Consider the following 20247-nt stretch of genomic DNA (forward strand, 5'->3'; position numbering starts at 1 on the left):
ATCTATATAAGCCTATGTCTAGGTCATGCATAAATTGTTATTCTACCCTTGTCCAGACTAAAACCCCAATATGTCTATTGTGAGTCCTAACCCTCAAAGTCCTATAATTAGAGTGGCCAGTTTCAATCAGGATATAGAAAAATTAACACAGGCAGAATAAAACAAACTAACTAATTAACTTATAAAAACAGTACAGGAAATATAAAGAATTCACATCAGGTTCGTGATCTCAACTACAAAAATAAATTAGCCAGACATATTCATGTCTGACTTAAACAAATTAAAAGAATAAAAATTGTTCATAAATGAAAAAGAAAAAAAAAAGATGATGAAGGATCAATTGTCTTCAGTCTTCAACTTCGGAGGAATCATGATCTCCAGCGCGAGTCTCCAAGGATTCTCTCAATTCTCTTATCCTCACAATTCTCTCCAGCCAAAGATATCTGTCTTATGGATCTGAGTCTCTATTTATAGAGTTTGTGCCCTTGCTTAGAAATATTGATCGAATCTTCATCATATATCTTGGTCTAATCTTTCTGATATAGTCTGAAATCAGCTTTAAGATTTTCCCGTACCTCCCGCGCTACTAGCGCCAATTTGGCACTGATATTGTGGTAGTGTTGTTCAGCATACTGCATGTTCACGCTACTAGCGTGGTTCCCACGCTGTCAGCGCGGTTGGTGTGAATGGCTGGCGCTGCTAGCGCTAGTGCCACGCTAGTAGCGTGGTGGTTCTAGATCAAAAAGTTCTTCTGACGCTGCTTCTTTTTGTCATTTCGGGATTCTTATTCCCTTTTCCACTACCTTTTTCTTCTCTTTCCTTGTTTGCAGATGTTTTCTTTCTTTTCTCTTTTGAACTGCATTTTTTCAGACTATTCTTCTTTTTCCTTTGCAACTTACTTAACTTTTCTTTTTGAGAAGTACCTTGACTTTTCATTTGATCAGCATTTCAATCTCTTTCAAGGTGTGTCAATGGTAATAGGGTTAAGTAATTCCATCAGGTTTTTTTGAATAAATTGGTCTAAGGCTCAAAAGAGCTTAACAACGGAAAAATTCTTCTAGGTAGGCTATTTGGCTCTAAGTTAACAAGAATAAACTTGCCTTTATCATGTCAGTAATGCATCCAAGCTAGAGAAACAGTTCAAGTTCTAGAAAACTACTACAGTGATGCCTCTATGAAGAAAATTTTTGTTTAGGCTCAATCCTCACAGATATAATTCAAGCTAGAATCTAATTTCAAAATGTCACATCAAGCATTATCTAAGAATTTTCACCAAAGCAGTTATACAAACGAACAATCATCACTCTCAGATTCTCTAAGAAATTTTAATGCTCCACGGATATCCTGATTCATATGATTGAATCTAATTAATTACTGGTTAAGCTTTGCAAAATCTAGGAATGCTTGTTCAGGAATTCACTATTTTTGTGGTTTTTTAATTTTTCTAAAAAAAAATTGAATTAAAACAGCAGAAAATAAAAAAAATAAGTAAATAAAAGGTTAAGATATCTCCCCTTTTTAACAGAAACTTTTTCTATTAGACGTCTCTGTTCTGCAATTCCACAGTTAGCAGTTATAGCATATGGTATGCGCCCAATTCCCAGATTTAGAATGTTGTTGTCCTCAGCAATAAACTAAACTAGTCGAGTGAAGCTACTTCTGCGCAGGTGGAACACACACACACTTGTTAAACGTCAAACAAAATAATCATAAACTCAGCATGTAAAAGGAGACATAATCAAACCATAATCTCAAAATAACAGAAATAAAATACTAAGTCAAAGTAAATGGTGAAGTGTGTGACATGGACTTTTGACTCTGGCGCTGATAGCGTGGAGTTCGCGAGCTACTGTAAGGATTTAACCCTCTAGCGCTGACAACGTGAATCTCACGTTGTTGGCGCGAGTCTTTCATGGGTTTCTGGAACTAATAGTGCCACTGTGGCGCTGTCAACGCTGAGCTACTGGAACTGTTGGACCCAGTGGCGCTATCAGCGCTAGTTTCACGTTGTTAGATTGAACTACTGGAATCTGAGATTTGTAACGCTACCAGCGTCAATTCCACGCTATGAGCGTGGAGCTATTGTCTCTTTTTGGTTTCGTGGCGCTACTAGTGCCAGTTTGGCGTTAATTCTGAGAAGACGCTGAGTTCCTGCTGGAGGTGAAGAAATTGATCACCATTGGCAAATCTGTCTATTCCAAGGGAGCCCTCTGTAAAGGCAGTCTGGGGGACGAAGCCAGATTCTGAGCTCTGTTTGCCAACACCAACCTCAACCCCTCAACCCATGATGCCACTGTCAAGTGGGCATTATAGGTTCAAATCTACTGCATCATGATGAACATCTCCATGGATGCAGTACCCCTCATTTATGGCAGCCTGAAGAAGGAGATCAGGAAAACCATCAACTGCATTCCCTGCCTAATTTCAAAGCTCTATCTAAGAGCTGGTGTACCCCCTCTCAAGGATGAAGACCTGGTGGTTGGGTCTGTTCTTGATTTCGAAACTTAGAACGGTCTGAGAAACACCTACATTGATGGAGCTCTCCTATTCCTCAGAGATCACAACGTAAAGCATAATGTTGTTGTGATCAATGATAAAGATGATGAAAAGGACAAAGAAGGCCCTGAGGCCAAAAAGAAGAAAACCAAGAAAATCTAGCACTAATGTGTGCACATACTAACTGAACTCAATGGAGATTCCATTTAGCCCTTACAGAGGGGAATTCCAATTGAGGCCTATGCGAACTGAGCCACGGTTCCTTCTCGCTGGTACCTGAGGGATGCCTATATAATGAATGCTCAAGCATATGCTTCATTTCATAAATTTTCAGTTTTCCAAAGTGCATGTACAATGATGCATGTTATGCTACAATTTGCTTCACACACATATGACAAAATGTTGGATGAATGATGTTCATGAGCATGTCCAAAATTCAGAATCGAAAAATCATAGTTCGCATGAGCTATGACACCAAAATTTTCAAACATATGTGCCTCCAAACCGAATTCCAACAAGTCACATTCAAAATCAGATTACCAATACTTGAAAACAGAATTTTATTGAGGCACACGAGCAACGAATCAAAAATTCATGACCTAAATTAATAGTCACAAAAGGTTAATCCACCAAACACTTACCTTGAGGCTTTAATTTTTTTCCCCAATATATCACCAAATCAGTCCAATCTACGAGAGGCTTGCGAACCTAATCAATAAAATATCAAATCAGAATTCTAGTTGATTTTTTTCCTATAAATTACATGTAATTCCCTTTCTTTCAATCCTAGGATTTTAATCGAAATAACATGCTTCAAATATTAATTAAATTTTCTGACTTAGGTTCATTTTACCAATTGTTATCAAGTGACATAACCATAATTTCCTATGCATGTATTTTCGATTTTTAGGCCATTACTTGGTGCTTCTATTTTCGTTTAATACAACATCACCTACAAGGTTTAGAAGTAAGCTATATAGGCTTTTAGCATGCTGTCTACACAATTATTAACACATGCAAGGCTTGCTAATATTCGCTAATCCATAGAACAGTCCAGAAATTGTGAGGAGCTATTTTCCAAGCTCCAAAATCGGTTTTTGGCTTGCGTACACCAAGGCCCATGGTGTTTTCCAACGAAATAGAAAGCAAGGAAGGAGAATGACAAAAACATATTCTCCTTGTTTACATCTACAAAGCTGAAACAGGGAGGAAAAATGAACTTGATTTACGCTTTGTTACCTTCTTGTATGTACCCAAGGGCTCACCAATCGGCTAGGGGAAACAGCCACCAAAGGATGAGCAAGCACCCTCACCCTCCTAATATCCAAGAGCTCGACGTTCAAGCTGCATGCAAAGGGAAAGACTCTGTAAGAACTCACACCGTTAATTAAGGAAGTTAATTAATTAATTATGTGAAATTAGGAAATAATTCCATAATTGACCCTAATAATTATTATGAGGCTTAAATAAATATAGAAAGTGGTTATTGTGTTGAAAGTCGCTTTCTGACGAAAAGTGCTGATACCGGTTCTGCTAGTCGGTATAAATGCGTACTAAAAAAGTATCCCGAAAAATTATAATAAGTGCATGATAATTCCTAGAATAATATATAGGACTTGTAAAACGAGTTTCAAGTTAAAATAATGAGAACTGATGCCAGAAACTGATACTGGCTATGGAAAAGCAAGTACCAGAAAGGTGCTGCGAAAAATATAAGAAGAATATGATAATTCTTGTAAAATTGAGTAGGTTAAGAATCCTAAGTTTGGGATTAAAATGCTAAGTGTAGCAATTAAAGTTAATACTGTGTGTTTAAAGTGTTAAGCCGCTATAAATAGGCTTGTTGGCCCAAAACCCTAGGTATTTTTCTGTTGCTACGTGACTCTTGGAGGGGCTGATCAGCTTGTTACTGTTTCATTGCCTCCTCCTCCATTTTGGTGAGCTTGAGACCATTTCCTTCCTTTTCCCTTCACCTAAACACTTGTAGCTTGTGTGAGTTGGCCTTGGGAGGGTGTGGAGTGTATCATTCTGAGTTTGTGGCCTCTGTGAGGAGGTGAAGTTGCTGACTTTGGGGTTGTTTTCTTGGGTTTGGCTTGTGTGACCTTGTTCTTGGCTTCTTGAGCTTCAAGAAGCCACCTTTTGGCAAAAGAGACAAGCTTGAAGTGTATTTTCGTAGCCTTGTGAAGTCAGAACCTTGGGGTTGCATTGGAGGCTTCCTTTCTGCTTCAATTTCGGAGTTTAGAGCTCTTGAGGTGAGCCATGATCACCTAAGTTTCATTTTGAGGTCTAAAGCTTGTTTAATCTATTAAAAAGAGGAACTTTAACCATTTGAGTAAATGAATGTGTTTTTGGGTTCATAACATGTTGGATATATCTGTTTAGGGAGTCATTGGACTCCTAATCGCTTTTGGACCTTTGAATTTGAGATTATGCAGAAGTTTGCTCGAAATTCTGCATTCTGGTGAAGAAGTATTCGAATACTTCTTGTGTAGTATTCGAATACTTGTTCACCAGTAGTCGAATACTCCTTGCAGGAGTATTGGAATACTTTTCTGGGAAGGAAAGTATTCGGATACCTTGAAGAAGTATTCGAATACTGGAAAGTATTCGAATACAGTAAGGTTTGGTATTCAGATACTGTGGTATTCAGATACTATGGGGTAAAAGTACTCGGATACTTTGTAGTATTCGAACACTTAAGTGAAAGTAATCGAATAATTTCTGGAGAGCTGGAGTATTCGAATACTACTCGTGGAGTATTCGAATACTTCCTACAGAAACGGCATGTAATGAGTTAAAATGAGTAAGAAAGACTTAATCACTTAATGGAATCTGAGCTATGATTATTGGTGATTAATTATGGTATGGGCAGATTGTGATTGTGCTGTTTGTGGGCCTTGAGCTTGTGTGGACTCTTGGCATTGGATAGTTAGCTTGCAAGGTAAGCTTTTGTGTCCTCGGTTTAGCTATGTTGTGGTTCCACCATGTCCCATGGGGGTATGGTTATATGCATGTTGTGTTACATGCTTTGAATATTTGAAATGATGTTGAGCTTTTTGTGTAATGGCTTTTAATAAGCATGTGTTGTTCCATCTTGACGGTAAGCCTGAGTATGTAGCGTCATACAAGACGGTGATCCGGGATAGATGCAAGTAGTATCTTGCACTATTTGTGGGTATTAGACGTATATAAATCCTGCATTTCTCTGGCCAGTAGAATAGTATTGACACACATGACATGATTATTTGCTGCATTGCACTATTTTAGAACTGATGATGATAAACTTCTTTTGAACTTATATTGCACATGTAAGTGAGCTTGGGGTGGAAGATCATTAAGGACCCCTTGTCTTACTGAGATTTCTGGTTTAGAGATCTCACCCCACGTTTGGGGAATGCTTATTTCAGGATCAGGTAACTTGGGGGCTGATGCCTCTGGCGGCAGGAGGCCAGAGCTTAGTTGATGATTATTGCTGTTATATGTTATATGCTGGCATGACTGGATTGGATGTTGTTTATGTTTTCCGCCATTTATTATTATGTTGCTGATGTTGAGACTGATGTTGGGCTTTGTTGCCTTATTTGGGTGAGCGTGGGATTTGTCCATGTCACTTGATAGTTAGTACTTTTAGCTTGAGTTGTATAAACTGCTAGTTGGTTCGGTCTACGTATTGTAGTTCCGTGACTAGAGACATACTTATGTTATTTTAATTAATGAGGTATTTCAGTTAGTTGTCTTTTGCAATTTACATATAGGCATGATTTTAATTAATTGATTAATTAAGCAAGTTGGTAATGATAATGACGTCATAATTGAAAAGAAAAAGATATTCCGCATTTTTAAGTAAGCGCAGCTTAATACGATGATATGATAACATTACCCGATACGGGGTGTTACAGACTCCATCAAAATCGAATGGAGTAAGGAGAAACATGAAATTAGAGAAGATACCTTACCTCCTTGAACTTGAGGTTCGACCGAGGGAGTGTGGAGAAGAAAGGAATTGTGAGCTTAGGTTCTAGGGTTCTTCTCTTAGTGGTTTGCGACTTGAGAAGGAGATGAGAGTGAGAGGATAAGGTTGAGTTGGTTTCTCAACAATGAAGGATGTAACAGCCCGTTACGTACCGGTAATGTTATCATTGCATATGGTATTAAGCGCAGTTACAATCACAGTAATTGAGTTGATTAAATTACGGGTAAACTTTTTCTTTTATTACATTCTTTTCTTTAAACATTAACCATTTCCATAATCAATTAAAACAACGCCATAATTGTAAATGCAAAACTTGCGGAAGCTTAAAAACTTACTAAACATAATCCCTCTAAGCAATGCCATTTATTTTAGATTTTTGAAAACACATTTTTGAACTTTACAGTGGTAATCGATTACCATGCTTGAGGTAATCGATTACCAAAGGTTACTGTAGAAGTCAGAACCTCAAATTGGGCTCCCCTGTTTTCTGGTAATCGATTACCAGAGATTGGTAATCGATTACCGAACTAGGTAATCGATTACCAATGCTCTGGTAATCGATTACTTTGAAGACAGAAACTCAATTTTTCGTCCCCTGTTGCAGGTAATCGATTACCAGTGAAAAGTAATCGATTACTATGCAGTAAAAATGACAGATGACAGCTTTTAAGACCCAAAATGAGTGGTCTAACTTACTCTTAACACATTGATACTTCATATACACTTTACACATGTCCTAATGTAGGCTCTAGGCCCTTCAATCATGCATATTCATTAATCAATGCATCAATTACAATGTTCTCAATATCATAGCCATTTACACATAAAATGGTCTATATACAACATAAGTTTTCCAATGCCTCAAATACAACATAGGTGGCCATGGACAAGTCTCATGCTCACACAAAATACAATTAGGAACAAGAGGCATAATGTAAATCCAATACAAAAGACTTAGGATATAATCATGAACATCACAAAAGCATGGAAACCTCCACATGCAATATGTTCATAATCTAAGTCCCAAAATGCTAACTAAATACTATGTGCATCATATATACTCCTCCAAAATACCATATACTCCATATGCACCACATGCTACTGCCATCCACTAAGTGGGCTTCTTGCCCGAAACTCCTTCGTGCTCATAATGTCCTGAAACAATGTCCCCAAACGTGGGGTGAGATATACATATATATCTCAGTAAACCAAGGGTACTAGAGGATCTCTCCACCCCATGGCTCACTCAAAGTGCTACAAATGATATCATGTAAAAATGCATGCATACAAAATCACACACAACTGGGCACATCCAAGAACATCCTCATAAGGATTACATTCGAGGACCCCATCATATAACTCCCGGGAATCTTCCTGGTGCCTCTCCCATGGTTGAGACGACCCCATGGCAAAACCCAACTGGAACTCCTCATGAGCCCTATCCAGCGGAAGTCCCACGTTTGGATCATCCTGGTACCGCTCCCAGAGTCGGTTCCACGGCAAAACCCGACCGGAATCCCCAAAGGATATCTCCAGCGGAAGTCCAAACCAACACACATTTATTGGCCAGATTTCACAAGCAATGCACACAAACAGTAATGATGCATGAACATACATTTTCCACACCACATCATACAACACAACATCCAACCACAACCTTCCACTAGGTGTGGTGGAGCACACAAGGGACTAAACCCCAGTTCCAAGGGTTTACCTCAACTCCAAGCACAAGGCTCCAAACGTACGCTCCGAGCTCAATCTTCCATTATCGCGTCCGAGAGAGGTAACCTATATGATCAACAAATGACCATCAAACATATGCAAACAATTCATCAATTTCACACAATTATAAAACCAACCTATAGTCACTTAGGCCTAATGGCCCATTCCCATTTAATTCAATTATCTCAACTCCTTGTCTCATCAAAGTGATTCATCAACCCCACCATTATACACTTAATCAACATCCATTGCCTAAACCATATTTTCACATCATTTTTCCTACAAACTACCTATGGTTCGAATTCATCAATGAAACACCCCTCAAGGTTTTCAATCCAATTCAACAATTACACATGTCATAAAATCCTATTATTAACCTATACAATGAACAATCATGCCATTTTCACACAGCTAAATTTCTAAATCTCATGACACTTGATTTATTTTTCTAAGTTAAATCATCATTTTCACTTAGAATTTTCATAGCGTTTCTAGCTCAATCATGTCATTCTAAGACATTATTGTCTAATGCAATTTTTCCATTTGAGCTTCCAATCATCATAAATCAACAATTACAAGCATAGGATTCATAAATTTGATCTATGAAATCAATCATAAAAACCATGTAAATACACTCACAATCAATGCTAGACTCTCCACCAAGGCTTCTCCAAGCATCTAGAGGTCCAATGCCTCCATGAACATCACTTTTTGCAATCTTTCAAAACTGAACTAAGCTAAATACTCACCAAGGGAGCGATTTCAAGGCTAGGGGATATCACCAATGGCTTTAGAATGGTTTTTCCAATTGATTTCAACACCAAAATCAAAGGATTTGGCCAAGAAATGATGGTTTTGGATGAAAAGCTTTAAAGCCTTCAATGGAAAAGAAAAACGCACGCAGGGAAGGAGAAGGCAGAGAGAGAGAGAGATCGTGAGGTTAGTGAGAAAAATGAGGACTTAAGTGGATTTTAGGGTAAGCGGGTCCCACACGCGTTTTAACTTTAATTCAAACATCAATTTCAACTACAATTTCACACTCCACATATTTTTCCGGTTCAAGGCATATTTTTGTTTCCTAACAATGTTGATAAAATTTCACGCTTAACGGTACACTCATACCGCAGTATTTTTACACCGGAAAAATCACTATTCATCAAAATCTTCAAAAATTTGCCTATCCACTCGATTTTTCGTTCTGAATCCATTTCCGGCCTTATTTTTACCATTTGAGACCATCTACTCGATTTTTCATGCCTAGGGATACGTGTTTGGTAAATTACCATTTTGCCCTCCTTATATATTTTGACCCTAATCTCAGGATTTTCACTAATCCTAACCTTTTAAGCGACATTATCATCTATAAATATATATTTAGAAATACGAGGTGTTATAAAGGATAACAATCAGCTTTTCTTTCCCTTACACGACGCCTAGGAGGAAAAGAAGTGAGAGGAATAAGTGATTTACTTAATGACAATGAGAAGAAAGCATGTAGATTTCTTAGGATAAGCCAATGGATTAGCCAAAGGATAAGAGTGGGAAGAGATTTTGGGCTGACTTAATCCTCAAATAAGGGACTTGAGTCGTCGCCCATTAAGGATAATTGGGTCCAAATTCATCTCCTACTGAACAACACGTCAAGTACCCACTAAGTAGTAACTAAGGTTTTTATGTGGAGTAATTAAAATTTATCTGATCCTACTACACTTATGTTTCGAATTCATAAAATATATATACTCATCCATAGTTGCAATTACAATAAACTTCCTAATTTATGCGGGATGTTACAGCTTCTTAACCATAACCACATTTTTCAACCAATTGGTGTATTGTATCTCCTTATGAATTTGGCTTCCAAAAGTTCTTTCAGATGTTCATCGAGTGTCTGTCGCCTTTCTGATCCTAGCTTCCTTTTCTTTTGAGCCACTAGGGTGGATCTAGGATAAACCGCTAGCTTGTGGCAACAAAACTTAGGATCAATCCTCGAGATTTCTGGTGACTTCCATGCAAACACGTCTTTATTTTTCTTTAGGAAGTCGACCAAATCTTCTTTCACAGTCGAGTCCAATGCCCTGCTGATCTGAATACATTGTCCAGGTTTTTCTCCCAAGACTAGTTCTTCCAACTCGCCTTCTTGTTCTGGCCTCATCACGAGCATTTTTTTTCTTATGTCTAACTCAACCATGTTTACTAGCTTTCTTGATTGACAGATGGCTTCCCTTTTTCCTGCTTTTTCTTCACCCTGGATCCTGGGCAGGGATGTCGATTCGCCCTCACTCTCTTTTACTGCTTCATAATAATATTAGCTTGATTCTTTCTGATCTCCTTTGATGGTTACGATCTCGTTCTTGTTGTTCACCATCTTTAGCTTATGATGTTTTATGGATATAAGCATGTCCAATTGGTGGATGGTTGGTTTCCCCAAAATTATATTGTAAGGGGATGGAAAGTCGGTCACGATGAATCTTACTTGGGCCGACTTAAATGACTCATTGGTTCTCAGGGTCAATTTGAGGTCTATATACCATTTTGGTGGGGTGTTCTCTCTATTGAAGCATTTTAATATAGTTTTACACAGCTTGAATTCCTCCTCATCTATGTTCATCCTCTTAAACGCATCCTAGAGAATGATATTTGCACAACTGCTGGGGTCTATGAATATCTTTTTGACCCAACAGTTCACCAAGGTCCTGGTGATAACCATTTCGTCCCCATGCCCTTGCACCACTTCCTTTAGCTCTTCCTTGGTGAAATATATCAATGGGGGTTGCGGCTTGCTAGAATCTTCTTTATACTTCGACCGATCTTTGTTCGAGAGAACTTCCTTGAGGTACTTTCTCCTTGTGCTTGTCGTGTCACCTCCGCCGCCCCAGGCTCCACTGATTACATTATAATCAAACTCGGCTTGTGGGAACTTGTAACTATTGGACTCAGGTCTGTTGCCTTTGTTGTCTCCTTTTTTTCCTTTCTTTTGAGAAGCTCTGACTCTTACTGTGACCCCTCTGCTTCCTCTTGCCATTCTTCCATCCTTGTGTTCTTATCAAGTATTAAAGTAACCTGTCTTCCCTGATGTGCTTCTCTATTGCATCCCGGAGGTCCCAACACTCATTAGTGGTGTGGCCGGATCTATCGTGAAGCGCACAATATCTTGAGCAGTCAAGCTTGCCCATATTGAAAATTGGCCTTGGCCTCTCCGCCTCTTCATCTCGGCCAATGCAACTCCCCTCCAAATCTGGGATTGCATAAGGTTCAGTAGGGTATATTTTTCGTACCTCCCTCTAAGAGGTCAGTCATCTAAGCTTTTTCCTCTGAATTCATATTGTCTTTTGTTTCCTGGCCTGTCTTTTTCTCTTCTGGTATGGCTCTTTCTTTCCATACTGCATTCCCTTGTTTCTTTCATTGTAGCATTTGCCAACTCCATTTACTCCACCTCTAAGTATTTTTTTGACCAAGCTCTAAATTCCTCCAGTATTGTCACTAGATTTTTGTAAATAGATCTCGCCAACTGTAAGAACCTGCACCGTTAAATAAGGTATTTAATTAATTAATTATGAGAAAATAGGAAATGATTCCATAATTGACCCTAATAATTATTAAGAGGCTTTAATAATTATGATAAGTGATTAAGAATGCTGAAAGTCACTTTTCGGAAGAAAAGTGCAGATACCAGTTCTGCTAGTCGGTATAAATGCGTAGCGAAAAAGTATCCCGGAAAATTAATGTAAGTGCATGATAATTACTAGAATAATGTGTAGGACTTGTCAAACGAGTTTCAAGTCCAAATAATGAGAACTGGTTCCAGAAACTGATACTGGCTAAGAAAAGCGCGTACCGGAAAGGTGCTCGGAAAAATATAATAAAAATATGATAATTCTTGTAAAATTTAGTAGGTTAAGAATCCTAATTTTGGGATTAAAATGCTAAGCGTAGCAATTAAAGCTAATATTGTGTGTTTTATTTGAAAGTAGTTATATATACTCATTTAAAGGCACATTGCCCTAGATACCAGATTTTTGCTGCGTGAGTTGTGTTGGTGGCTGACCAAAAACACAGCCTTTGGGTTTTCTCCTTCCTTTTCTTGAGGTTCAAGGCCATTTCTTCCTTGATTCTTCACTTTTTCTTTTGTAAACACCTTGAGTGAGTGTGAACAATCTTTGGGAGTGAGAAAGAGACTTCATTTCTGAGTTTGGTTTCTGTCTTGTGAGGTTGAGCTTGTTGTTTTCACGTTTTGGGAAGGAGAAGGCTTTCTTTTTGTGTTTTGAAGCTTCAAGGAGCTTCCTTGTTGGGTAAAAGAACCACCTTTGTGCACCATTTTCGTGTGCAGTGAGAGACAGAACCTTGGGAGTGTCTAGTGAGCTCCAAGAGCCTCTTTGTTCTGAGTTTTGAGCCTTGGTATGTTGTACAAACCTTTGATCTTGAATTTATGCTTAAAAATGGAAGCTTGATGCATGTAAAGGCTTAAAGATGATAACTTAATGTTGGGTAACGATTAACACACCTAGAAATGCATGCTTAAATGTCTAGAATCAGTAAAAACCCAACCTTGGAAGGATATCTTCACGAAATGCAGTTTCTGCATTCTATCGTGAAATATCCGGATATCTGCCCGAGAAATATCCGGATATGGGATTTGGATATCCGGATATGGTCAGTGAGATATCCGGATATTGCATATCCGGATATGTACCCGAGGAATATCCGGATATTCTGGGATTTCGAAGAACAGTAGCTGTGTTGTGTGTACAGTAGGCTATTGGGGGTTTGTGGACCCTAGATTGATGAAGTTGAACTTCTGTAATTAATGAACTAAGTCAGAATCATGTGATTAAGGGCTTGTGGCTTTGTTGGAAGCCTTAAGACGTAAATCGTTAAAGGAGAACATAGTCTTTATGTTAATGCTTTTGAGTTATGTATGTTGACACACTTGCTGGTCCTAAATCAGATTGTGATCTGCTGTGTGTTGGACTTGAGCTGAGAGGACTCTTGGCATTGGATAGTGAGCTTGCAAGGTAAGCTTTCGTGTCCTCGGTTTAGCCATGTTGTGGTTCCACCATGTCCCATGGGGGTATGGTATATGCATGCTGTGTTACATGCTTTTGATGTTTAGGAAATGCTGTTGAGCTGTTATATGTTAGTGCCTTGTTGATATGCATGGAGGTGTTCCACCTATACGGTAAGCCTGAGTACGTAGAACATACAATTTGGTGAGGCTGTGGGTGAGGTGTAAGCGGTGTTCCTTGTACTACATGTAGGTATAGACGTATTCCTACATTTCTCTGGCCAGTAGAATAGTGATTACTCACATGCCATAGATATCTGTTGCACTGTATAGTTTTGGAACTGATATTGATATAAATGCTTTTAGAACTTATATTGCACATGTAAGTGAGCTTGGGGTGGAAGATCCTTGAGGACCCCTTGTCTTACTGAGATTTCTGGTTTAGAGATCTTACCCCACGTTTGGGGAATGCTTATTTCAGGGTCAGGTAATGTTGAGATCTCAGGCGGCAGGAGGCCGGAGCTGAGTTAGTTATTGTTGATATTACTGACTTGTTGGATGCTGGATATGCATGCTGTTTTTATGCTTTGAGCTTCATTCGATGATTATGATTATCTTGTTGAGACGTTGTTGATTTGGTGAGCATGGGGATTGTCCATGCCACATAGACTTGTTATGTCTTGCTTTTATTAGAGTTGTATTAATGTATCAGGATATTGTTCGGATTACGTGATGTAATGTCGTGACTTAGATACTCACTTCATATATTATATTGAGGTATTTCAGTAGATGTCTTATTGCAATTTACATTTAGGTGATATTTTATGAAATTGATTAAGTAATCAACTTGACTAAGTTTAATGACGTCATAATTGAAAAGAAAAAGAATATTCCGCATTTTTAATTAAGCGTAGCTTAATACGATGTAATGATAACACTACCGGATATATACGGGGTGTTACACCAACCAAGATGCTCCATCTCGCCCTGCTACCACTAGATGTAGGTGTACATTTTCTTTTTGTCCATAAATTGGTCAAAATATTTCTAGAGGTTTTCCCTTGCTCCTGCATGACCTTTCCAGATGTGAATTCGGACATTGGATGCTTCTTATTGGTGGTAGAATTCAGGAGTAATTTGTCCGTGAATTCTTTGAAGAACCCTATGGAATTTGGCGACAACCTTGAAAACCATGTGTTCACAGCTCTAGTCAGGGTTGAAGCAAAAATACGGGAAATGAATGGCTCGTCAATCCCTTTCACGTATATATCGGTGTCAAAGGAGTCAAGGTGGACCTCAAGATCTTGGCTTCCATCATATTTCAGTAGGTGAGCCGAGTTCCATCCCTCCGGGAACGATGCATCAATAAAATTGTTAGTAAATGGGTTGTTGTTATATTGTCCTCTGCGATATTTCCTTCTGTACGCACCCCCCCCCCCAGCTCGACCTAGGATTTCCATATTCGGTCGAGTAGTGTTCTGGACTTCACCCTCTTCTCCATCTCGACCGTTATTGTTATCTCGATCTCCGTTGCTTTCTTCATTTATGTTTCTACCCCTAATACCTCTATTTTTGTTGTGATTTGCATCTCGGTCTCCCTCTCTTCTTCTAGGAATAATAGTATTGCCAAATGGGTGGTGTGTGTGCACATTGGCGATATAATAATAAGATAGAGAATGTGTGTCATACATATATGATTTATTTTATTTATAGAGTTTAGCTGCAAGTAATGGAATTCTGCTATTCTTGGGGCTCATTGCTAGATTCATTTCTATCAAATTAGGATTCGTAGCATTAAAGGAACATTTCCTTTATTTCCCTTAGTTTTTTTTTTATGTTGCCTTCTCATGGGTCTTTTAAAATGTGGGCTTCTAACACATACCTATAACAAGTTTATTCCTAAAAGTATATATAAGTAGAGGGTTTTATTAATGTTATGTTTAGTTTCCAACATACACAATAAAAGAGAGAAAGGAAGTGAAATGATGAAAGAGAAAGAAAAACATGTGGACCCCACCTCTTTAATATGTGTGTAGAAAAGTGAAATTATGTTATGTAACATAAGAAACATAAAACCCATAAGTAGAAGTGAAAAAAAATTGTATTGGGTTAACAATTTCATATTAAGTTTTATTGCATATTTTTTAAAATATTAATCACTTTAATTCAAATTCAGTTTTAACCAAAATAAATTTAACAAAATCAAAATCATTCAAAATTAAGCTTAAAATGCTAACCCAAATACACACTTAAATCAGTTCCGCAATAAAATTAAGAACTCATTAATCCATGACCTTCATTGATTAAACTATACCCAAAACGATTGCTTTTAAGCCGATAGAAGCAATAGGTCTCGTTTGGCCACTAAAGTCAGAGCGTGCAGAAGTGGAAAAAACAAAGCCGCATAATAAGCTCGTTTTAGTGCCTTTTATTCCTTAAAAAGCTGGAATTTTAAAAAACCAAAAGCAACACTATTGATATTATTAATTGCTACCGCGCAGGTTGCCGGAGCCATAAAGACCACAAGCACATGGTTCTAATCAATGCGCTTTACAGCTACCCTGCTCGTTGGTGCCTCACAAGTCACTTCCACTTCGTGAAAACACTTTCCTTTTCTTTTTCTTTTTCTTCCCAATTTTCTTGCCCTTTCCTTTTGAATTTCCTAAAAAGGAGCACACTGCTCAAGCCATTTCCCATAAAGGGAATAGCGAAATCTTAGATTATGATTTTATTAATTAAATTAATAATTGGATTATAATTAAACCAAATAATATTTAAATTATTACCGAATATGTAAATCAACTAATTTGGGATTATTTTATCTTAATTAATGGTTTCAAGTTAAAATATTGAATATGCTGACTGTATTAAAATTTTATAGAAAATTTTTTATCATTCTTATAATCATGCGTGACTCGATTAATTTATGAATGGATGGAAAAATCTTAAAAATATATATGTAAATTGTAAAAATAAGAAATTCACAATTTTACTAATTCAATCAATGACGATTATACATAAAATTAAACTCTAATGACGAGAAAATATTTAAATAAAAACTATAAAAATGAGTCAAAATTAAGCTCATAGAATAGTTAGATAAAGTCACGGAAAAAGTGTATATGATTTTAAAAGATGTAAAATTGTATCATTTTAAATGGAAGAAAGAGATAGATTATGAAAAATAGAGAGTAGACAAAAAAAATACACACCTTTTTGTAAGAGTGAAATAATACAAGTTATGTCATTTTAAAGGACAAATATTTTTTCCTAAAAATATATATATGACAAAACAAAATAATTAAACACCAACTGATAAATAGTTCAAGAAAATAATCTTAATAATTTAATATAACAATACAATCCTAGGAATTGCTTCTTGCATGGTCAAATTTTCTGTCAGCTACAACCATTCATTGATACACATTGGTATAAGTTTAAATCTGTACAACTAACAACAGAGTTTTTATGCCAAAAAATTATGAAAGGGCAATGAATATATGAATTTTCTTATTTATTTTTTCACCTATTTTTCTCTGCTTTTCTAATTGCTAACAATCTCTATAAACAAAAGAATCCACCACAGAAGAACAAATCTGCTTCTTAATAACAGAATTAAGGTCATAATTACCCATGCCCCGTTGAATCATTAGAAAATCTGAAAATAACGTCGAACCAGCTGAGTTCGTCGCAGCGAGTGAACTCGTATCCGGTATTGACTCACTCAAAGTGATCAAATCAACGCTCTTCAACAAGAACTCATTGCGAACGAGTTGACTCAGAATCGCCGACTCGGACACCGAGTTCTTCTTCTTGTGCTGCATTGACGCTCGAACAATCTCTACCAACATGGCATTCGATAATCGCCTAACACCACGAGCGCCACCCATTACAACCGCTGAGTTGACTCGGTATTGAGACTGAGTTATCACCGAGTTCTTCTTCCCATGCTTTCCCCTAGAGCTTTCAGTGCTCACCTTTTGGTAAAATAAAACTGACTCGGGACTCCGATTCCTGACTCGCTCCAGTGGGTCATTAAAAATTACAAGATTTTTCACGTCCACGAGCATTACGTGCTTGAAGCTCCTCCTGACTCGGCCGAGTAACATGGGGTAACACGCCCATCTTCTCAAACCCAGCGGAACTCGGTCTAGAAACCCAGCCAGAGAGTTCTCCGGGTCGAGCTCGTTCGCGTCGAAACTCAGCACCGATCCATAACTCATCCGAGTCAACTCACCCTCCCCTGCTTCTAAACCACTCGAATTTCTTCGAATTCTCTTACCCCAAACTGGCTCACCCATTTCCACTCTCTTCTTAGTAGCCCCAGTGAAACGAGTCACGTCAAACATTAACTCGGTCTCTTTGCTCCAACGAGTCGAGTTCAACTGACTCTGAAAGTGAAGCTGAACGAGTGACAAGAACGAGTCGTTCTCTTCACGAACAATGTTGGCAAACCTAGACATCATGAAAGGAGAAGCGAAGAGAAAAACGACGTCGGATTTGGAAGTGATGCCAGAACGATGTAGAACTCTGAGGAAAAGCCTAAACTCTTCGTGGGTAGTGTCTTCGACAACGTGTGAAACGACAAGGTCGTTCATGGCTCTGTTTCCTCTTCGGTAAAGAGTACCCATTCTTTGAAGTGCCGTTGGTGGAAAACGGTCACCGTTTAAAGCGTTGTGCGGTAACCAAAGATGGGTTTTGGGTTTGGGAGTGATTGGGTGACGACGATGGAGAGTGTTGGTGGTGGGTTCGAAGGTGGAGAGGGTGAAGAGAAGGAGAGTGATGAAGAGGAAGAAGACACATATTGAAATGGTGGATTGAGCTTTGGAGAAAAGGGTAATGGAGTTGGTTCTTTTAAACGAAGATGAGGATGAAGATGGTAAAGGGAGAAGGTTGGTTTTGTTAGCAATGGTGGTGTTGTTATCTTCTCGGAAGAAAACTAGGAGAAAACCCATGCCACTATTGTGGGTGTTGTTGTTGTTGGTGGTATTAGCGTTAGGCTTTGCCTTTGCCAATAAACCCATTTCGAGGATTCTGTGACTCTGTGAAGGAGTGTGAAGCTTTTTACGTGCTCTGCTATTAGGTTTTCACGTTTGGGAAAGTAGTGGATTTATGAGGTTACTTAATTTTCTTTATGTCAATAAGGTCTTGCACAAACAAGAGAGAAGAGGTTTATATTTCTCGTTAAAGGGGTGTTTGGAACGTAGAATGTGATAAAAATCTTGGAAAGTGAGCTGTTCAATTTTTATTTACTATGTTTGGTATGGAGAATGTGATAAAAATGTAAGTATAATTTTGTTCCCATGAATCTATTTTTCAACATGACATGGGGAAAAAAAATCTCATTTGAAAGGTAGTATTATTTTTTACCCATAAATCATGAAAAACATTTTACCTTTTTTAGACAAAATTGCCCTTCAGATGTCTTAAAAATTTGTTGCAAGAAACACAAAATCGTCATTTTGCTTTAAAATCACATCAATATTTTACCACTAACCAAACACAACATCAGTAAAATTAACTCAACTTTCCTGGTATAATTTTGACATACCAAACAATTTTTTCATAACTTATTTGGGCAAAAATGTTTACCACCATATTCTTAGGAAAAAAAATTATCAGTAAAAAAAATATCTTTTATACCAAACACCCTCTTGGAGATAAAAATTGTCTCGCTCTATATCTTCTCTTTCTCTCTTCTTTTACATGATTCTTAATTTCAGTTGCTTTTTATCTATTCATAAGAGATAATTTTATCTTCTAAAGAGAAATATTATACTCATCACTTAACGCAGTTATTGTATTGTCTTTGTTTATGTTTTTTTCTTAAATCCATTTTTTCACCTTTCGAATATGTAAAATGCAAATCGATATGTCCCACAGGAGAAAAACTTGTCCCTTGAAATATATATTAGATATCGGATTAGTCTTTTGCTTGAAATTCAGATTTGATGATAATTAATGCTATGATAAATACACAATATGGACTTAAAAGAGTTAGTTACTTTGTGTTGCTTTCATCCTAAAATTTTGTGTCTATATAAATCAGTATTCAAATGATTGAACTTGTAACTGAATCGACAATGTCAAAATTAATTTGTGTAGATGAAAATTTTGGAAAATCGAAACAGCACAAGTATGACCACAATAAAAATAATAAACCAAATTGAAGTATCAAACATATTGAAATCAACGTTGATAAAGACGAATTAAACGGGTTGAGTTTGTGTTGGGGCGGGTTGAAAGTAGGTTAATCCTCCCTATCCCATTTTCGACAGTCCAGACAAATTTACTGTATTGCTAACTCTAATTGAAATTGATCTAATACACCTTGCATACTTAAAAGAAATACAAACATTATAATTTTAAAAAAAATAATAAACAACAACAGACATATAAAAGATATTGAAGAGGAGAATTACTTATAAGTTATTATTTGTCAACTTCTAATACACATGTGCATTGTAGTTATTTTTATTCAACAATTTGAGTTACAGTTTTATGCAAGCACACAACACGTGTCCGACACGGACACGCTCAGACACGTTCGGACACGTTTTTTTTTTAATCTTAATTTTATTTTATTAACTAAATATAAAAAATTAATTTATAAATTAATTTTTTTCTATTATGAAATTTCACATAAAAAATTAACAGCGTAAGAAAAATTATTTATATTTATGTTATGAAATTTAAATATTTGATTGGTTATATGACTTATCATGTACTCTTATATGTATTAAATATAAATTATATTATATATTTTAAATTTTTATTTAATATCAAAATGTGTCTCAGTGTATCGAAATATGACATTTTTTAGAATTAATGTGTCGGCGTGTCGTGTCGTGTCCCATGTCGGTGTCCGTGCATCATAGATTTTATGGAACTATAATTAAATTCATTTTTTATGTAAATAAAAAATAAATGTATTCTTTTTTCAAGTTTATTATTAAAAGAAGCAAATACTAAAAGGAAAGAACTCTAACGAAACAATTTTATATTTGATATTCTATTTTTTAAATTACTTTAGTATTTTTTCGGTTGTTGAATT

General features: G+C 37.0%; 1 protein-coding gene across 1 annotated transcript; it reads right to left on the reverse strand.

Moving 5' to 3' along the window:
* Positions 1 to 16730: 16730 nt before the first annotated feature.
* Positions 16731 to 18217, reverse strand: LOC133314108 (uncharacterized). The gene has a single exon (XM_061515549.1). It carries the CDS (start codon positions 18215 to 18217, stop codon positions 16745 to 16747), a length of 1473 nt encoding a protein of 490 aa, XP_061371533.1. The 3' UTR covers positions 16731 to 16744.
* Positions 18218 to 20247: the final 2030 nt, after the last annotated feature.

The sequence above is a fragment of the Gastrolobium bilobum genome, unplaced genomic scaffold, assembly GCF_033153095.1.
Source record: "Gastrolobium bilobum isolate Gb01-03AN ecotype WA unplaced genomic scaffold, APGP_CSIRO_Gbil_v1 utg3401, whole genome shotgun sequence".
Taxonomy (NCBI): domain Eukaryota; kingdom Viridiplantae; phylum Streptophyta; class Magnoliopsida; order Fabales; family Fabaceae; genus Gastrolobium; species Gastrolobium bilobum.